The sequence below is a fragment of the Scardinius erythrophthalmus genome, assembly GCF_964197995.2.
Source record: "Scardinius erythrophthalmus genome assembly, chromosome: 17".
Lineage (NCBI taxonomy): Eukaryota > Metazoa > Chordata > Actinopteri > Cypriniformes > Leuciscidae > Scardinius > Scardinius erythrophthalmus.
The window spans coordinates 11,710,499-11,727,783 of record NC_138237.1 but is presented as its reverse complement, the minus strand read 5'-3'; the positions used below and the strand labels follow the sequence as shown (position 1 = coordinate 11,727,783).

Sequence of the window (17,285 nt, the reverse complement as noted above, 5' to 3'; positions counted from 1 at the left end):
TCTTTACTTAAATCTCTAAAAACTAATAATTTAATAACATGGTTAGATGTGTTATATAGCAAATCTCTTTAGCCTAAATTTACTGGTAACAATTAAAGTGATTTATAGTTGGTAATGTTTCATTTTTCATTTATTTTGACAAAATAATATAGAATTTTAATATAAATGTAATTTAATGATTAGTGTGAATAGAAAATCTCAAATTAAGGCTAACCTTAGGGCTAGAGATACAGTTGCAACACTTTTTTGTGTTCGGTATTTTAAGCCATTTTAATTCTGTTGTCAAGTGAGTTCAGTGTATTGTTACAGTGTATTGATCTACAGTGGGGGGGGGTTGTTCCCGCTCAGTTAGCGGCGCACTATTGATCTGAACAGCTAGCCTAGAGGAACGTGTTCCAGCTGCATGCAGTTCCAATAGCACGCAACTATTTCTATATCTGTATGTATGGGTGTGCACACATGCATATATGTAGGTTTATTTGTGGACTCAGCAGCTAATATTGGGTATTTAAAGCACGAGATGGTATTTTTGTACCCCAGGTTGTCTCAGAGATGGACTGTCAGATTTTTCAGCTGTCAACCTAATACAGAATAATACTAGTTTCCTAGCATTACCTGCGCTTTAACTTTTATGCGAACATTATATTTAAGTTGTGTTTTTCTGTCGATTTTGTAAAGGTTAAACAACATCATGCCTGGAAGGTTCAATGTTTGAATGCCCTTGAGTTCACATGGGGATCTCACACGTTCTGAGCATGACCAGATGCTGAATCAAAAAACATTACTTTTCATTGCCTAATCATTGTGCAAAGATGATGTCATCATGAGTTATGCACATTTGTGCAATAAGAGCTCTGTTTTTTACTTTTCACCAAATCCTCCCTAGGCAACATTTTAAGGCATCATATGTCTGAGTGGGTTATGCTGCCTTATAAGATAACTAATTTTGTTGTACATTTGTGGAGATTTAGCAAACCCTAACAAAGCAAATTCCAGAATATAGTACAATAGAAAAAACACGTTAATGACAGTAAAAGGAAATAATACAATTTTCTCTAATTGTGTATTTTTTGTATATGCAACATACTAATGTCAACTCAATCTCTTTCAATCTTTACACTGGCGCATTGCTTCCTAAGTAACAGGTCTATGTAGGCCGTAGACAACAAGGCAGCTCAGCTCACTAGATTTTGGAACAGAGCTTAAGATTTTGTTACTATACAGCCTTTATTCATGAAGGCAGACAGCAAACTGGCTTAAGATGCCCACTGACTCTTGGGCAGAAACTCAGTCAACAAACCACATGTTGAACAAACTACTAAATATAGACACTGTTGCAGCACACAACGTCAGGACTCAGGAGTTCCTTCAGCTGGTTTTAAAGTCAGTAATACTTTTTAGAGAAGGGGAGTGTGTGAAAAGCTGAAAGACACAGCTACAGCGATGTTTGTCAGATTTGGTATTTTCAAATGACTTTAGGGGGGTATATTCGCCTACTCGCCTGAAAGGGGCCCTCACAGGGCATTTGGCTACCTAAGTGAGATTTGTATGTTATGTTTTATTTGATTATTTTGTTTGTTACGGGCAAACAATGTGTAATAATATGCTGACTCTATCATGTCGCACCTGAGGGTTATTTCTTCATCAGTGCCACACCTTGTGTTTATATGCATGTGTATGCATGCTTGTGAGATGACGTAATTTGTTGGCTACTTTGCTGCTGTTTGTCCAAAAACTACTGCGATTACGGCATTAAACTTCTCTGTGTACATTTTAGGCTGTGTCTTTTCTCAGACCACAAATGGAAAGTCTTAAGTGAAAGGAAATGCATTACCTGTATCTTTAAGACCTCATGAAATCAAAATGGGAGTTGTGTGGTTTTTAGTCCATCAGACATGGACCATCAGGTTTGAAGCTTTCTATTTGCTAGTGTTCACCTAGAATTTGACACAATTAACTATTATGATAATGCTGATACACGCATATACGGTAATTCCCTTTTCCTGGGAAAACAAACCCAGTGATGTAAAGTAGAGATGCACCGATTACAATTTTCTGGGCCGATTCCGATTTCCGATTTTTCATTAAGTTTGACCTGCCGATACCGATTTTGGCCGATTCCGATTTCATTTTTTCTAACCACTTTACAGCACACACAAATATTTATTTTATATCATTTCTGTATTAGAACATTTTACAATTTGCATAGTTCACACACATCTAAAGTGCAGTGTTGTGGAAAAACCATTTCCTTTTCACATTCAATATCCAATAATTTTATATAGCCTATATATGTATTTAGCAAACGAAACGTCTGTATGAAAACAGGGAATGGCAATAAAATAATATATAAATACAAAATAAAATAAATATAGCCTTGCAGTATAAAGATATTTCTCAAAGCGCACACACACACAGGCCTATTGCAATCACTTGTACAAACTGAATAATAAAACAAGTTTAAATGGGTACATTTTCTATAAATATTAGTCTTTGTTTTCTTTTCTGACATAGCCTACTCCAGTTCTTGTTAAAACACGCAAATTCTGTGCATTTTGGGCACTTTTTTTGTGAAACCCTATTTAGGCTATTTTCCATCAAAAGTGTGCTTTCCCTTTAATTGAGCGCGAGCAGTGCAGCAAATAGACTAGGCGCCGAAACACGCGCTTCACTGCTCGCGACTCTCCTGCTTGACGCTCACGCGCTGCTCTTGCTTCCGTTGTGAATGCACTCAATGATTAACATGCACGCCGAAAAAAAATACGCGCTTGCGGTCTGAACGGACGTAATTCACGAGGTTTTCTACATGTGCTCCGTGTGCACGTGTGATGCTGATGTTGCGCGATGTTAATTATGCGGCGCCCGAGTGCATTTGACCGGCATAAAATCGGCATTTGTCAGACTGACCGGCCGGTCGCCGGTTACGGCCGATCACGTGAAAATCGGCCAATTCCGGTCACCAGCCGATCAATCGGTGCATCTCTAATGTAAAGTAAAGACCATTGGCTATTTTTAAAGGGGTATAAAATGGGAAAGCCCTCCCAGCCTGTTTCAATCGAAAACGTCGTCACAGGATAGAAAAACGCACTTTTATGAGGTCTCTAACATCTATAATTGGTTTGGTTCTTCAGGCTCTGAATAAAAGCACAGGAATTAAAATGGAAATAATGTTTTAATTTCCATTGAGATGAGTGGGAATGCTAACGGATAACTTTCTTCAGCTACAGATTTAGCTGTATATTAGAACTCAAGGACTGCCCAAACAAACAGAGCAGTGTTTTATTAGACCGCCCTCGAGTTGTGTACAGCGTTTACAGAGCCTGGTTTGTTTTCGAATGTTTTCCATAGAGATTGTCAGTTCTGAGTCTGCAGAACTTGAATTGCATTTACATAGACACTGAGAGTCATTCTTTGGCCTTCTGAGATTCATTATCACATCACCTCTCGACCTCTACATGTGGGTGGGGATCAGTTCTGATAAGACATGCTATGCAACACTCCTGTTTAGTCACTCTTTTGTTCTGCTAAGGCCTGCTTTATGTGTTTCATGATCTTAAAAGAATATTTCCAGATCATTCACTTGGGAATCATCATTTATGGAAGTAAAATGAGTTGGAAATGACAATTTGTGTTGACTTTAGTCAGATGGACGGTAACGAAATCCGACTTTGTTAGGGTGTTTTGTCAGGGGTAGATACTAAACTAAAGCACTGCAGTATCTGTTGTATCTGGTTAGTGGTTCTTTTCTGTTTTCCTTATTTGGCTTCATTCAAAGGTCCCTCGCCTCAGAAGTGGGTCTGTGGAATGCAACTACATTCCAGCATGCACATAACAACAAATATAGAAATTTGGGTGTATTTCGGTGTGTGTTGTGTTTCGTGAGAAGTGCGATGTGCATCACAAAATCTCCGCCCAGCTGCACCCACTGTGACTGATTTTGCTGCCACCGATGTGTGAGCTTTTTCACATGGATCTCACTTCTGTGAGATCGTGCAAGCAAGTTGTACAAAATGTACTTACATATCATATACAGAGGACGAACCATAGTAATACTGTGATTTTTGGGCACGACTGTTGTACTGCATACAAATGCACATGGCACATCTGTTGTACCGCTGGAAATCCAATTTCAAGACCGTCCAGTCTCTGGCCTCTCCCTCCAATTTCCTGTCTAGCTGTATCATCTTGCATGTTATGTTTTTTTTTTTTTAATGTATGTAGCTATGTGCACGTGTGTGTGTGTGTGTGTGTGTGTGTGTGTGTGTGTGTGTGTGTGTGTGTGTGTGTGTGTGTGTGTGTGTATGTGTACTATATATGAAGAGTTCAGATGCAAAAGCCTCTAGTGCCATCTGAAATTTTCTTCTAGAATGATCATTTTTATAAAGCTTGTATATTTAAGTTAAGTAATTTCTAGAGATGCACCGATTACAATTTTCTGGGCCGATTCCGATTTCCGATTTTTCATTAAGTTTGACCTGCCGATACCGATTTTGGCCGATTCCGATTTCATTTTTTCTAACCACTTTACAGCACACACAAATATTTATTTTATATCATTTCTGTATTAGAACATTTTACAATTTGCATAGTTCACACACATCTAAAGTGCAGTGTTGTGGAAAAACCATTTCCTTTTCACATTCAATATCCAATAATTTTATATAGCCTATATATGTATTTAGCAAACGAAACGTCTGTATGAAAACAGGGAATGGCAATAAAATAATATATAAATACAAAATAAAATAAATATAGCCTTGCAGTATAAAGATATTTCTCAAAGCGCACACACACACAGGCCTATTGCAATCACTTGTACAAACTGAATAATAAAACAAGTTTAAATGGGTACATTTTCTATAAATATTAGTCTTTGTTTTCTTTTCTGACATAGCCTACTCCAGTTCTTGTTAAAACACGCAAATTCTGTGCATTTTGGGCACTTTTTTTGTGAAACCCTATTTAGGCTATTTTCCATCAAAAGTGTGCTTTCCCTTTAATTGAGCGCGAGCAGTGCAGCAAATAGACTAGGCGCCGAAACACGCGCTTCACTGCTCGCGACTCTCCTGCTTGACGCTCACGCGCTGCTCTTGCTTCCGTTGTGAATGCACTCAATGATTAACATGCACGCCGAAAAAAAATACGCGCTTGCGGTCTGAACGGACGTAATTCACGAGGTTTTCTACATGTGCTCCGTGTGCACGTGTGATGCTGATGTTGCGCGATGTTAATTATGCGGCGCCCGAGTGCATTTGACCGGCATAAAATCGGCATTTGTCAGACTGACCGGCCGGTCGCCGGTTACGGCCGATCACGTGAAAATCGGCCAATTCCGGTCACCAGCCGATCAATCGGTGCATCTCTAGTAATTTCACTTAAATGACAATTAATAGGTAATATGCATTGCCATTTAAGTGAAATTATTGAACTTTATATATACAAGCTTGATAAAAATGATCATTCTAGAAGGAAATTTCAGATGGCACTTAGAGGCTTTTGCATCTGAAGTCTTCATATATATATATATATATATAATATAATATAATATAATATAATATAATATAATATAATACTGTGTGTATATATATACACATTCATTCATACAACATTCAAAAGTTTGGGTTCAGAAATTAATACTTTTATTTAGAAAGGACACATTGATGAAAAGTAAAAGTAAAGACATTTACAATTTCCATTAAAAAAAGACATTTTTTGACATTTCTATTTATCAAAGAATCCTGAAAAATATTCATCATAATTTCCACAAAAATATTAAGTATCTCAACAATATTCAACATTGATAATAATAAGAAATGTTTCTTTAGCAGCAATTCAGCATATTAGAATTTCTGAAGGATAATTTGATGCTGAATATCCAGCTTTGGCATCACAGGAATAAATTACATTACAAAATAAGTTAAAATCTAAAACCATTATTTTAAATTGTAATAATATTTTACAATGTACCGTTTTTATTGTTTTTCTAATCAAATAAATGTGCATATATATATGTATGTATATATATGTATGTATGTATATATATATATATATATATATATATATATATATACAGTTAGAATAATGTAAAATAAAATGTAATAATAATGTAATCATTTAAATGAAAAGTTTATATATGTGTATATATATAAATATATATATTTCAATAAATACATTATTATTACATTACATTTTATTTTATTTTACATTATTCTAACTGTGCTTCCTGTCTAGTAAAATGACCCTCAAAACAGCTTAATTAGCTTTATTAAGAATAATTATTTGCATATTAAGTGTGTGTGTGTTTATGTAAGTGCGTGTACTTGCACTCATCCAATTATTTTGTTGTTTTCAAGTCTTTCTCTCTTCTGCTGATTGCTCAGTCAAATCTCTGTGCTTTTTTAACTTCAGCCCTGAGGAATAAATTTGATGTTTCATAGTATCACAGTGATCAACTTTTGAGGTTTAACTTTGCCCGATATGTGCACCAGATGGCGCTCTTCCACCATAAATGTAGGCTGAGTTTTGCTCTGTTTGGCGTTTGTAATCAAAATGGCATCCTGTCTGAATAAACAAACCAGAATTGCCTTTTGTTTTACCAGTTGGTGGGCGTTTGAGGGCGCGGAGTGGCTACGTAACTACGCAGTGTTCCTCTTACATAAGCACTAGCACCAATTCTGCACCAAGTCCGAGCTTCCGTTTAAAGCAGGGCTCATGACTCACCCAGTTGTTTTCCGTTCTCTCTCTTTGACTTTCTGCTGTGCATCAATTCATTTTCTCTCTTTCTCTCTATCTCTCTCTCTTCTACTTTCATGTTCTGGGTGTGGCGGGTTGACGTGCATGTGATGCTTTTCTCTCTTTTCTCTGGGCTGATGGTAGGTTGTGCTGTTGAGATTCCAGAGCAGTGAGTGTACTGGACAGACACACCCTGCCTGACAGGCATGGACTGGGAGGTTTGTGCATGCAGCCCTGCGCTGTGTCTTTTTCTACACCGGCCTCTACAGAAAACTGCTTATCAGCTCAAACTGAACCAGACCCCTTCAGACCACTGCAGTCGGTCTATCTTTGAAACCCACAACCACCACCCCCAACTCCAACTTCCTTAGTTGTATGGAAACAGTCTTGTGTTTATTTTTCCTGGCTTGCTGTGCAGATAGGCGGACCTCCTCCTCTCTCGACCAATCAGAGCGCTTCTAAAGCGCATCATGAGTTAGACGAGGTGACTTCAGCTGTTGAAATGCTGGAGTGGGAGGAGTTCTGGATTCACTGCTGGGCGTGTTTCTGTTAGTATATGCGTGTATGTGTGCATGAGGGATATATTTTGTATATATCAGACTGAGTGAATTTGAAGTAACTCTCTTTTAGACTGGATTACAGACGAAAGTGAAACAGGACACCCTCTTGGTTTTGTTACAAATGGTACGTATCTACAGCTCTTGCATTTCTGCCAGTGGTTTCCTGCCACTGTACCACTCTGCCTATAGCTGAAGATTGTGCCAACTGCGCTGCAGTTCTTGGAAACTATTACCATTCTTTTGGCACGAAAGTGACTGCGCTTGTTTCATTGTCGTCTGATAGATTTAAAAGGCCTCAGTTTATTTCTTACTATATATCTGAACAGATTTGACTTTATCCAAACTAGAAGGAAATTGTTTAAAAAGCTGGTTTGTTTCAGGCTCTGGTTAAGTTGGTTACGTTGGTTTTGTTAACTGCGTTGGATTATAGTTTAGAAGGTTTTAAGTTTGTCATAAACAAAGTTGCTCTTGTCAGAACGACAGCCTGTCTGTCACATTTTTGAGATGTTTATGACATCAGTATGCCATTTTCATATTTTGTAACCTTCCATTTTGACTTGTGCTCAAGGCAAGAGGTAATATTTCATGTCTGGAAGTATTGCTGGATAATTAATTCATTTCATAATAGGCCTACAACAAGCGTGCTACACCCTGTTTGATTGGTTGCAGATTCTGGTTAAAGTTGACAGCCAGATCAAATCTAGCATAGACTTGCTAAGTTTACTCTGGTCAGGGTTGCCAGGTCATCCCAAAAGAAGTATCCCAATGGCCAGGCTCACAAGAACACAGTTACACCATCTACAAAACAAACCATTTGTGTTGAATTTTTCTTCAGTTTTGCTATAGTATACCATTCATGAATATGTATAGCCTATACCTTGCTGCTGGCCATTTAGTACATACTTGACTGCTTACAAGTAGCAACTTGTGGCCAGATTTTTTGGAGTTGCTGTTAAAGCTACTGTCAAGATTTACTGAAGACATAACAAGAAAAAAAGGCATGGACACAGGGTTATTTTTTGCGGCTGACCTTATTTCATATGCATTTGCTGGAGTTTCCCTTTCAGATGCAAAATTTTATTTAAATTAATAATGCAAGGTGATTTACTAAGGTTTGCACTAGTCAATTTACAGGTATTTGCGCCATTATTTAACACCCCAAAAAAGCATGTCTTAAACCAGAGGCTAATTCGTGCTGCTCTTGGTAGATTGCGTCGGTCATTATGGAAATGATCCGGCCGCGTCTGCATTCTTTAATGTGCATGTCGTCAGTAGATCTTGTGCTGAACTTTCCACTCCCAATGCCGTTATTTTGGAATTACATTTTCACGCTAATTTGCCCTGCTTAGTAAATTTGGCCCTTGAAGACATTTTCCAAAATTAGGATGTCACCTCATAATTATGCTATGCCATTTCTAATATGAAAGCTAACATTTTAGTCATTAGCAGTCACAAGTCTTGCATTATTCATCATATTTGCTTTAGTCCCAGAATTGACTGCAGTCACTTTACTAGTTAGTCTTGAAATACAATCTGCCCATTTGTCATGCTAATCAGTGCGATACTGAACCTCTCATTATACCAGTAAAACCTGCCCATTCTTGAAAAATCAATGCTAACATTTCGTCATTACTGTTTTGTTGTCAAAATACAGAAATGTTGTCACAGAGGGTATATAACTGTATTATTGTGGTAATTTGGGTGGAGACATGCATTAATCATGAGTTTTGTTAAAGGAAAGAATCATTTAATGGGGAAACTACTGCAAAATACCTACAGACTGAAGGTTTTCAATATCAAAACCCAACAAAAACCCAGGTTTCAACAAAACCCAATCCTGTTCAATGGTGCAGTTGAGGGAGTTTTTGGGATGTATGAAAATGCTAATGCAGCTTACTTATATTTACAAATCAACAATTGTTATGCTAAGGGTGTGTCTAAAGATTCAATGTGCGACTCCACCAAATATGCTTCTTCAATAGGATTGTGTTAGAAGAGGGCAGTGGCTCGGAGGCTAAAACAGGTTGGAGAGGACCATCTGTTGCGTAGTTTCTACCTAACCAGTGTTGCTTTCTTTGCCACATTTGCTAACGCCTGCTAACGAGCTGTGGTTTCTGGGAGAAGTTGTCAGGCTTGGACTGTGCTGCTGGATGCGCACACACATTGTTGTGTGAAGGATCCATGTGTGAAAGTTAGATTGTCCATCAGGAATTTTGACCATCATGAAATTGAGATGACAATGTGAGCTCATCATTTAACTGGACTGGACTGAGTCATGTGTGCTTTTTTGGGGTGTGTTTATGACAATGACAACAGCAAAACCTACCCTAGACAATTTGAAACGTCACAGCATTTAAAAGAAAAAGTCATAATCATCTGTTGTGGTTACATTAAGATCTGTGCTATGTTTAGTTCTGTTTTTAAGTGCAGTGAGTCAGCATCAAATTTATTTTGGCTCTTCTGAACACACACAGTGTCCTATTAAATAGTACCTTCCCTATTTACCCATATGTTTACCCATAATGCTTTTGTGTTTTTTATTGCTGAGCCTGCATAGTGTTTACCTGATTCAAAGCCACGTATCTAGGTGGTTTCTTGCACGCAACGTTTAGCTCTACACCCATGCTCATTCAAAACTGTACTCACACTATAGTTCTCTTATGGGTTTCCACCTTTTTTTTCTGTTGTATTGTTGTTAAATGGGTTGGGTTATTAGGTTATAAACCAAGTATTTCCAAATGTGCTCTGCTATGCTTTCAAGAGTTTTGTCCATCTGATAAGAATTAGTGGTTTTTCATGTTGTGGCTCATGTATCTTTATTTAGTGGCGCAAGGAAAGAACACTGAGGCTACCTTTACACTGCAGGTCTTGATGCCCAAAAAGCGGCTCTTATCCGATATCTGCATTTGCACTATAAACTTGGCGAAACAACTAAAGGTAGACTTGGTGACCCGGAAAAGCTAAGTAAAAAAACGGTGCGATTTGCAATGAATGCAGATGAAATGCTAAAACAAGCTTTTGCTTTACACACCATCTTTAAAGGTCAGCAAAACATGGGGTTGAGCCTTCGTCCTCCATTTTGCCACTGGACAAAAGAGTCATGTGATCTTGGTTGGTGTCCACCTGAGTTGATGTCATTCGCCGCGATCATTTTTTTTATTACGCATTGTCTGGGGAATATCCGATCTGTATGCTTGCATATCCGATTCATATTAGATTTATTTCCACATATGAGTGAGGCCTGTGCATGTGCTTTTTTCCTCCTTACACATTCGTGGGTCATATCCAATCTGTGCCACATGGGAGGACAAAATTGGAAAAATGGGTCACTTGAATCATGTAATGTAAATGTAGCCTGAGTGTTGATGTTCATTAAAGACATCTTATTTGGGGGCAAATATTTGACAGTCAAATTTCAGCACAATGGCTCTAACTTTAGCTTCAAAACTCCCTGACAATCCCAACTTTAGCTTCAAAACTCCCTGACAGTCTTGTGAGCCCTTTTTTCATATAAGATGTGGTAGAAGTGGCGGCCTAGTGGTTAGCGCATATGCTCTGATATGTGGTGCTGTTCTGGTTGAGAGTTTGTGTCTGGCTCGTTTCATTTCATTTCTCCTCTTTTCCCATCATTTTCTGTCCTTCTTGCCTATGAGGGTAAAAATAATAATATTTACAACAACATAATTTATTGTAATAATTAATATAATAATTATGAAAATATTACTGTTGTTGTAATAATTATATAAAGATAATATTTTGAATTGTAATAATAATAAGTATAATTATATATTTGTATTTATTGTTTGATGATTACATCCAATAAATTTAACTTTATAAAGTAAGACTGTATAATGCTTGATGCTTTGTTTTTTTATTATTATTATTATTTAAAATGATTTGATTATTAATAATAATAATAATGATGATTTTTAAATAATATAAAAATGTATTGGATTTAATTAAGCATAAGCAACATGAATAATAATTATAATAATTATTTTATAATATAGTATTATTATTAAAAATATATATTTATTCCTTAACTAATTTATCCGATAAATTAAAGAACTTTAAAAAGTTAGAAAGAAATGATCTTTTAAAATCTTTTTAAAAGGTTCCTCATGACCTTTTCTGTGAGTCAAGTAGGTCATGTAGGACAATGTGACACAATCATAAGATATGTTTGATTTAGAGTTATGTGGAATTTGATTTAGGACCAATGAGATTTCACAGTGGGTAAGGTTATTTGGTGCAACATTCTATAAAAAGAAATTTAGTGATAGACGAAATGTCCTGTCACTAATCACTTGCTGAGGTCACAGAGGACAAAAACCTCAGATTTACATGGAAGAGCTTTAATCACATGAACAACACTGATGTTTTACTGTATCCTCATCTCTGGTTCTTTGCATTTCATCATCAACAACCCACCCTCTTTCAGTACATAACCTAAAACCTGCTGAGCTTGTTAGAAGACTTTAAGGAACATCGAAGCAGTGAATCTACATGCTGGGTGCTCCTTTTATTTCTCTTCCGCCTAGAAGGTTTGTGAACATAGAACATGTAAAGGACAATAGAAAACCAATCCATCAGCTGTTACCATTTTACCCTTGAGCAACTGTCACTGTAATAAATAAATGGCACATCTGTGTTTAAAGGTTCATTTAAAGGTTTAGAGGGTCACATACAATGGATGGTAGAAGTGATTGCTGTGGGTAGTGGTTTGGTGGTTAATAGTCTTGTTTGGTATAAAAAGCCCTTATTTAAGATGCAATCTGTGAACCGGTAGAGCTGATGAACTACTTAGTCCTTACATTAAAGATCAGTTAGGATTGTTATTGCTTCAGAGTTTTTGATTTATCTAATAATGATGCATTATAATGCTGCATCTGATTTGAAATGCACCTTGCAGTTTGCATTCATTTGGTACTTTTTTGCCCGCATTTGAAATAATACACACATATTTAAGTGTGTTTGATAATGTGTTCACTGGGTTTCTCTTCTCTCTGATTCAGCATGACCTTATATTTTGTGCTAAACTCATGATTTGCATGTGATTCTGGCTGTTTTTAATGTAGCGAGGTCAGGTCAAGTAATGAGATCAATATTGCATGCTGCAATAATGCTTTTTCGTAATAAAGTAAATGCATTTCCTTTTCTCAGACACTCAACCGTCCTCTTTCTGTCTCTCTTCTCGTTGCAGTCTCAGCACGTCACACCGACCCCAACATCTCAGGTCTCCTCAGCGAAACCTGCACAATATGAGGTAAAAACCTTCATCCTTTTCAGTCATTTACTCCATTTATTCACATTAGCTCATTCATTTGTCTGATGGAAAGACTACACTCTACAACTTTATCAACCCATGGCATCTACACTGGATGTTGGTAGTCGTCTGCTTTTACTCCTTTGAAATATGCAGGTATCTGTACTGTTCTGTTAGGGACGCTACTGTGTTTTTAAGAGGTGTGGTGTCATTGCTGAATAGAGAGCTGGGAAAGTGTTTATTGCTATTCCTTTCAGTTGAAATGTAGACACTGTGTAACAAGCTTTTTCTGATGAACATATTAAGGCTACTTGCCAGTACAAAAGTCTCCACCACAATACTAGGGTGTTGTGGGTGGCTGTTGCTAGGTTGCTATGTGCTTGATTTAACAAGCAACAACATTAAAAGCTACAAGAGGGCCGAAAATAATCACTGCCTAGAGATAAAAATATAAAGAAGTCTTTATACACTCCTTTGTTTGTATGGACTCTAGAGAACTTTGTTGGTTGATTTTGAGACTTTTTGGTTGTTTTAAATGTTTTAATTTTTCTCGTGGTTATTTGTTGCCTTTGGACAGAGCATGTTTCTGCTTGGGATATTTGGTTGTGGCAGGACATGGTGTCTCCCATGAGAGGCGTCTATCCTATGACTCACTTTCCTGAATCTAGTTACAGCTGGAGTTTGCTTTTGATTTACTTCGAACTGCTGTTTGTGTGATTGTTATAGGTATCACTCATCCCCAAATCCCCTGGCTAACTAGTAACTCAGACTGAAAACAAAGATTACTAGCAAGACTAGTTGATACCTAGTGCACGCCATCCTGGCACAATTGAGGTGTGGTGCTCATGCAGGAGGCATAGGTTTGAATCTATCCTGATCCCATTGCCTCTCTCCCGAATAGTTTCCATCAATAAAACGTGGAATAACCCAAAAAGTAATGTGTGTGTGACACCCTAAACATGATATATGATTGACATTCTAACATCTGCATTGTAGAAAGGACCTTTGCAATCCTCCACTGCATCTACAGCTGTTAAACCCGGCACCAGCCCTGCAACCCCAGCAGTTTCTTCAGTAGCTCCATCTACTGTGGGAGCTGCAGGCGGTGGAGGCTCTACCACCACTCAGAAAGGACCTTCTCAAGTCACGCCACAGGTAGACACCATCCGTCTACTGGATTTATCGGACTTTGGGCTTGTTCACACCTTCCTCACGCTGGTTTTCATCAGGGTCATACTGCACTGTCTTTTTCTTAAACACCTAATCCTTTCTATCCTAATACCATCTTGCTTTCATTCTTGGTTAACATTTTTGGTGAGTACTAACACACTTTTGGGTTGTTTCTGGTAAACATCTTTAGGACCATTTGTTGCACAAACGTCTCTGTCTAATGGAGATGGTGCTTTTTGTCTGTTCTTTGGGTCTCAACGCTGACCACATTCATGACTTTCTGGGTGCCGCCTCGAGAAACATCATCTCATCTTCATATTTAAAAGTGCATAATGAGTATCTCACTCCGGCATGCTGATTGCAGGCCACAGTCTCTAAACCCACACCTGCGTCTTCAACTAAAGTCCAAACTGCGAGCTCCACTACTGGGCCTGCTGGAACGACAGGTGGAACAGGAGTGAAGCCCACAGACCCTGTGAAAGACAAGGCCCAGGTACACCAATGCACATCTTTCATTGGAGTCTCCTTATTCTTCTGCAAAACAAGACTTCATCAACATGATGTCGTCTTCTGCACGCCATTTATTGCTGCTTTTACTTCAAGAATTCTCTTTGGATGGATAGTCCTGCCTTAGCAATGTCTCATTCTCCGATCACCATGTTATTCATCTTTCACACAAAGGAGTTGCATCATTGCACTCCTGAAAAGATATGACAAGAGGTCTTATCTTTCTGTTCTTTCCTTCTCTGGATTTGCTTTGGCTGCACAATTGCTTTATCTCATTTATTATCTTCATGTGAAAGTTGGTATTAATACTCGGAATATTTGGCGCATATTCTTCTGATAGAGTACAACCGTTCCTTCATCCAAACCGGGACTCGCTAAAGTGGATCTGGCTGTTGGGAAGCCCTCAGCCACTGCTGGTGTCCAAAAGCAAACAAGAGCCCAAAAGGTACTTATGGAATGACAGAGGATCATCGGGAGTGCATCAAAATTACGTCAACATTCTTATTTTAACCTCCAGTTCTCATGCTAAAAGTGCAAAGGGATTTGTGCTTGAAAAGAAGCAACCAGCTTAATGGAATTTAAAAGGGCTATTAGGGGAATCTTTTTTTTTCAAATGATTAACGATTAGATTACCAACTAAGTTCAGGCCCATGCATAAACTCATGTTAATGCATTTCAAAGCATCACTGAACATAACTTCGGGATGTAAAGACACTCACGTTGTATGAAATAGAACACGTGTACACTACCATTTAAAAGTTTGATGTCAGTAAGATATTTGAATTGTTTTTGAAAGAAGTCTCTTATGCTCACCGAGGCTGCTTTTGTTTGATCAAAAATCCCGTAAAATCATTAATATTGTGGAATATTATTCAAATTTAAAATGAGTCCATTAAGAAAAATTTGAAATCATATCATTCGAATATGCTGATTTTCTGCTCAAGAAACATTTATTTTCATCAATGTTGAAAGTTTTGCTGCTTTATATTTTGGTGAAAACTATGATGCTGTTTTTCAGGATTTTTTTGTGAATAGAACATTTATTTATTTGAAATAGAAATCTGTCTTTACTGTCACTTTAAACTTCAATTTAATGTGACCTTGCTAAAAAAAACAAATATTTCTTATTACTGACCCCAAACCTTTTAACAGTAACTGTATAATGGAAAGACATCTATGAAATTGATTCACAGTGTTTCTATTTTGAGCATTTTTTCCCCCCAAGATTTTTGGCTAAAATTGGTATGAGTAGAGAAAGTGTATATTTTAGCTTTTGTGATTCATTTCTTTTACTGTAGGTTTTGTAAAAATGTTATAACTACTTTTTTCCCCATTTTAAATTATCATATATACCATGGAATTTACCATATCTCTCCACAGCATGTAAATTTAATACAACAGTTTAGTGAGAAACATATGGTCATCTTACATGGTTTCTTGGCAATTTATTGAATAATACCTTGGAATGTTTCAGTACTGGAGCCAGTCCAGGTATGTCGGTATGGAGAATAATAATTTTGCTTTGGGCTGCAGGTGCAAGTGGAAGTGGGTCCTCCAGGAGCTAAAGTCAGTACGAAGGTTAGTATACATGCTAAGTTTATCTTTGTGGCTTTTTGTTGTGTGGTCATCAGAGATTCTGTGTCTTAAAAAACATTCCAATGTGTTTATTTTGTGTGTGTGTGTAGGATGTAGATCCGTTTGATGCCCTGTCTGACACTTTACCTTCATCAGAACCTCTTGCTCCTAAAGTCCCAACATACACTGGACCAGAGGTCAAAGAGGTAATGCATGGGTGTAGATATTTGACTGATGTCTATTTAAAACTTAAAGGGAAAGTTATCCAAAAATGAAAATTATGTCATTAGTTACTCACTCTCATGTCGTTCCAAACCCATAAGACCTTTGCTCATCTTCGGAACACAGATGAAAATATTTGAAATGAAATCTAAGCAATTTCTGGCCCTCCAGTGAAAGTCTATTCACCCTAAATTCTTACTCTTGAAAACGTTCATAAAGAGAATGTAAAAGAAATCCATATGAATCGAGTGGTTAAATCCAAGGCTTCTGAAGAGACTCGATCACTTTATATGATGAACATATAAAGCGATCATGTCTCTTAGAAGACTTGGATTAAACTGCTTGATTCATATGGATTTCTTTCACAATCTCTTTATGAATGTTTTCAAGCGTCAGAGTTTTGGTGAATACCGGTAGACATTTACTGGATGGCCAGAAATCAATCAAATTTTTATTTGTGTTCTGAAGATTAAAACTTAGGGGTTTAGAAAGACATTAGGGAGAGTAATTGATGACAGAATTTTCTTTTTGGGGAGAATTAACCCTTTAAGCAATTATCTTAGCACGTGTTTGTGAATGCTGATTGTTTAACAACCTGTATTTTGCTATATGTGTGTTTTCTAATGGAGTGTGTTGCATGTCTCAGCTAAGTGTAAAACCAGAGACAGCTGATTTATGTGGTGTGAGAGATGACACACTTCCGCCCGGATACAGAAAGGAAGACCTGGTCAGTTGGCGATCATGCATATTCTTAACCTCTTTCTTTTGCTATTTCTTTCATCTTATCCGTAGTTAAAGGGATAGTTCATCCAAAAATGAAATGTTATTTCAAACCTTCCACTGAACACAAAATGAGGATTTTGAAAAACATACTGGGCATTCTTTTTCATACACTTACTGTTAATGGGGACTGAGGCTTTTAAGCTTCAAAATGAACAGAAAGGCACCAAAAAGCATAATAAAAGTAGCCTAAAGAAAGAATTCCACGTCTTCTTAAAGGGGTGGTTCGGGATTTTTGACATCGGACCTCATTTTTAAGTCAGCCTGGTTGTTATTCATCAGTGGAGACATTTAAAAAAAATAATTATCCAGTCCTTATATTTGGATAGTTAGCCGATGCTAGGCTAGCGCGAGTCAATAGGTATATGTTAGCCAGCCATTAAAAACCGTTTTACCCACTCCACAGTGCACCAAACGCAAATCAATTATAACACTAGACTATCGATGTATATGTCCGTTGAGAGAATAATGTT

The 17,285-nt window shown here is 37.4% G+C and overlaps 1 protein-coding gene across 14 annotated transcripts in view; it reads left to right on the top strand.

Annotated features, from left to right (window-relative positions):
* cast (calpastatin) overlaps window positions 1–17,285 on the top strand; it is a 41,897-nt gene that overhangs the window by 11,016 nt on the left and 13,596 nt on the right. For 4 of the 14 annotated variants that reach the window (XM_081391297.1, XM_081391298.1, XM_081391299.1 and 1 more), the window contains 7 exons: window positions 12,496–12,558; window positions 13,555–13,713; window positions 14,093–14,221; window positions 14,576–14,680; window positions 15,769–15,813; window positions 15,921–16,016; window positions 16,679–16,759. In XM_081391297.1, coding sequence (XP_081247423.1) covers window positions 12,496–12,558; window positions 13,555–13,713; window positions 14,093–14,221; window positions 14,576–14,680; window positions 15,769–15,813; window positions 15,921–16,016; window positions 16,679–16,759 — 678 coding nt within the window. Of the gene's footprint in view, window positions 1–7,246; window positions 7,417–12,495; window positions 12,559–13,554; window positions 13,714–14,092; window positions 14,222–14,575; window positions 14,681–15,768; window positions 15,814–15,920; window positions 16,017–16,678; window positions 16,760–17,285 lie in introns of those variants that run through there. The other 10 variants (XM_081391303.1, XM_081391304.1, XM_081391292.1 and 7 more) reach the window with 6 other exon arrangements.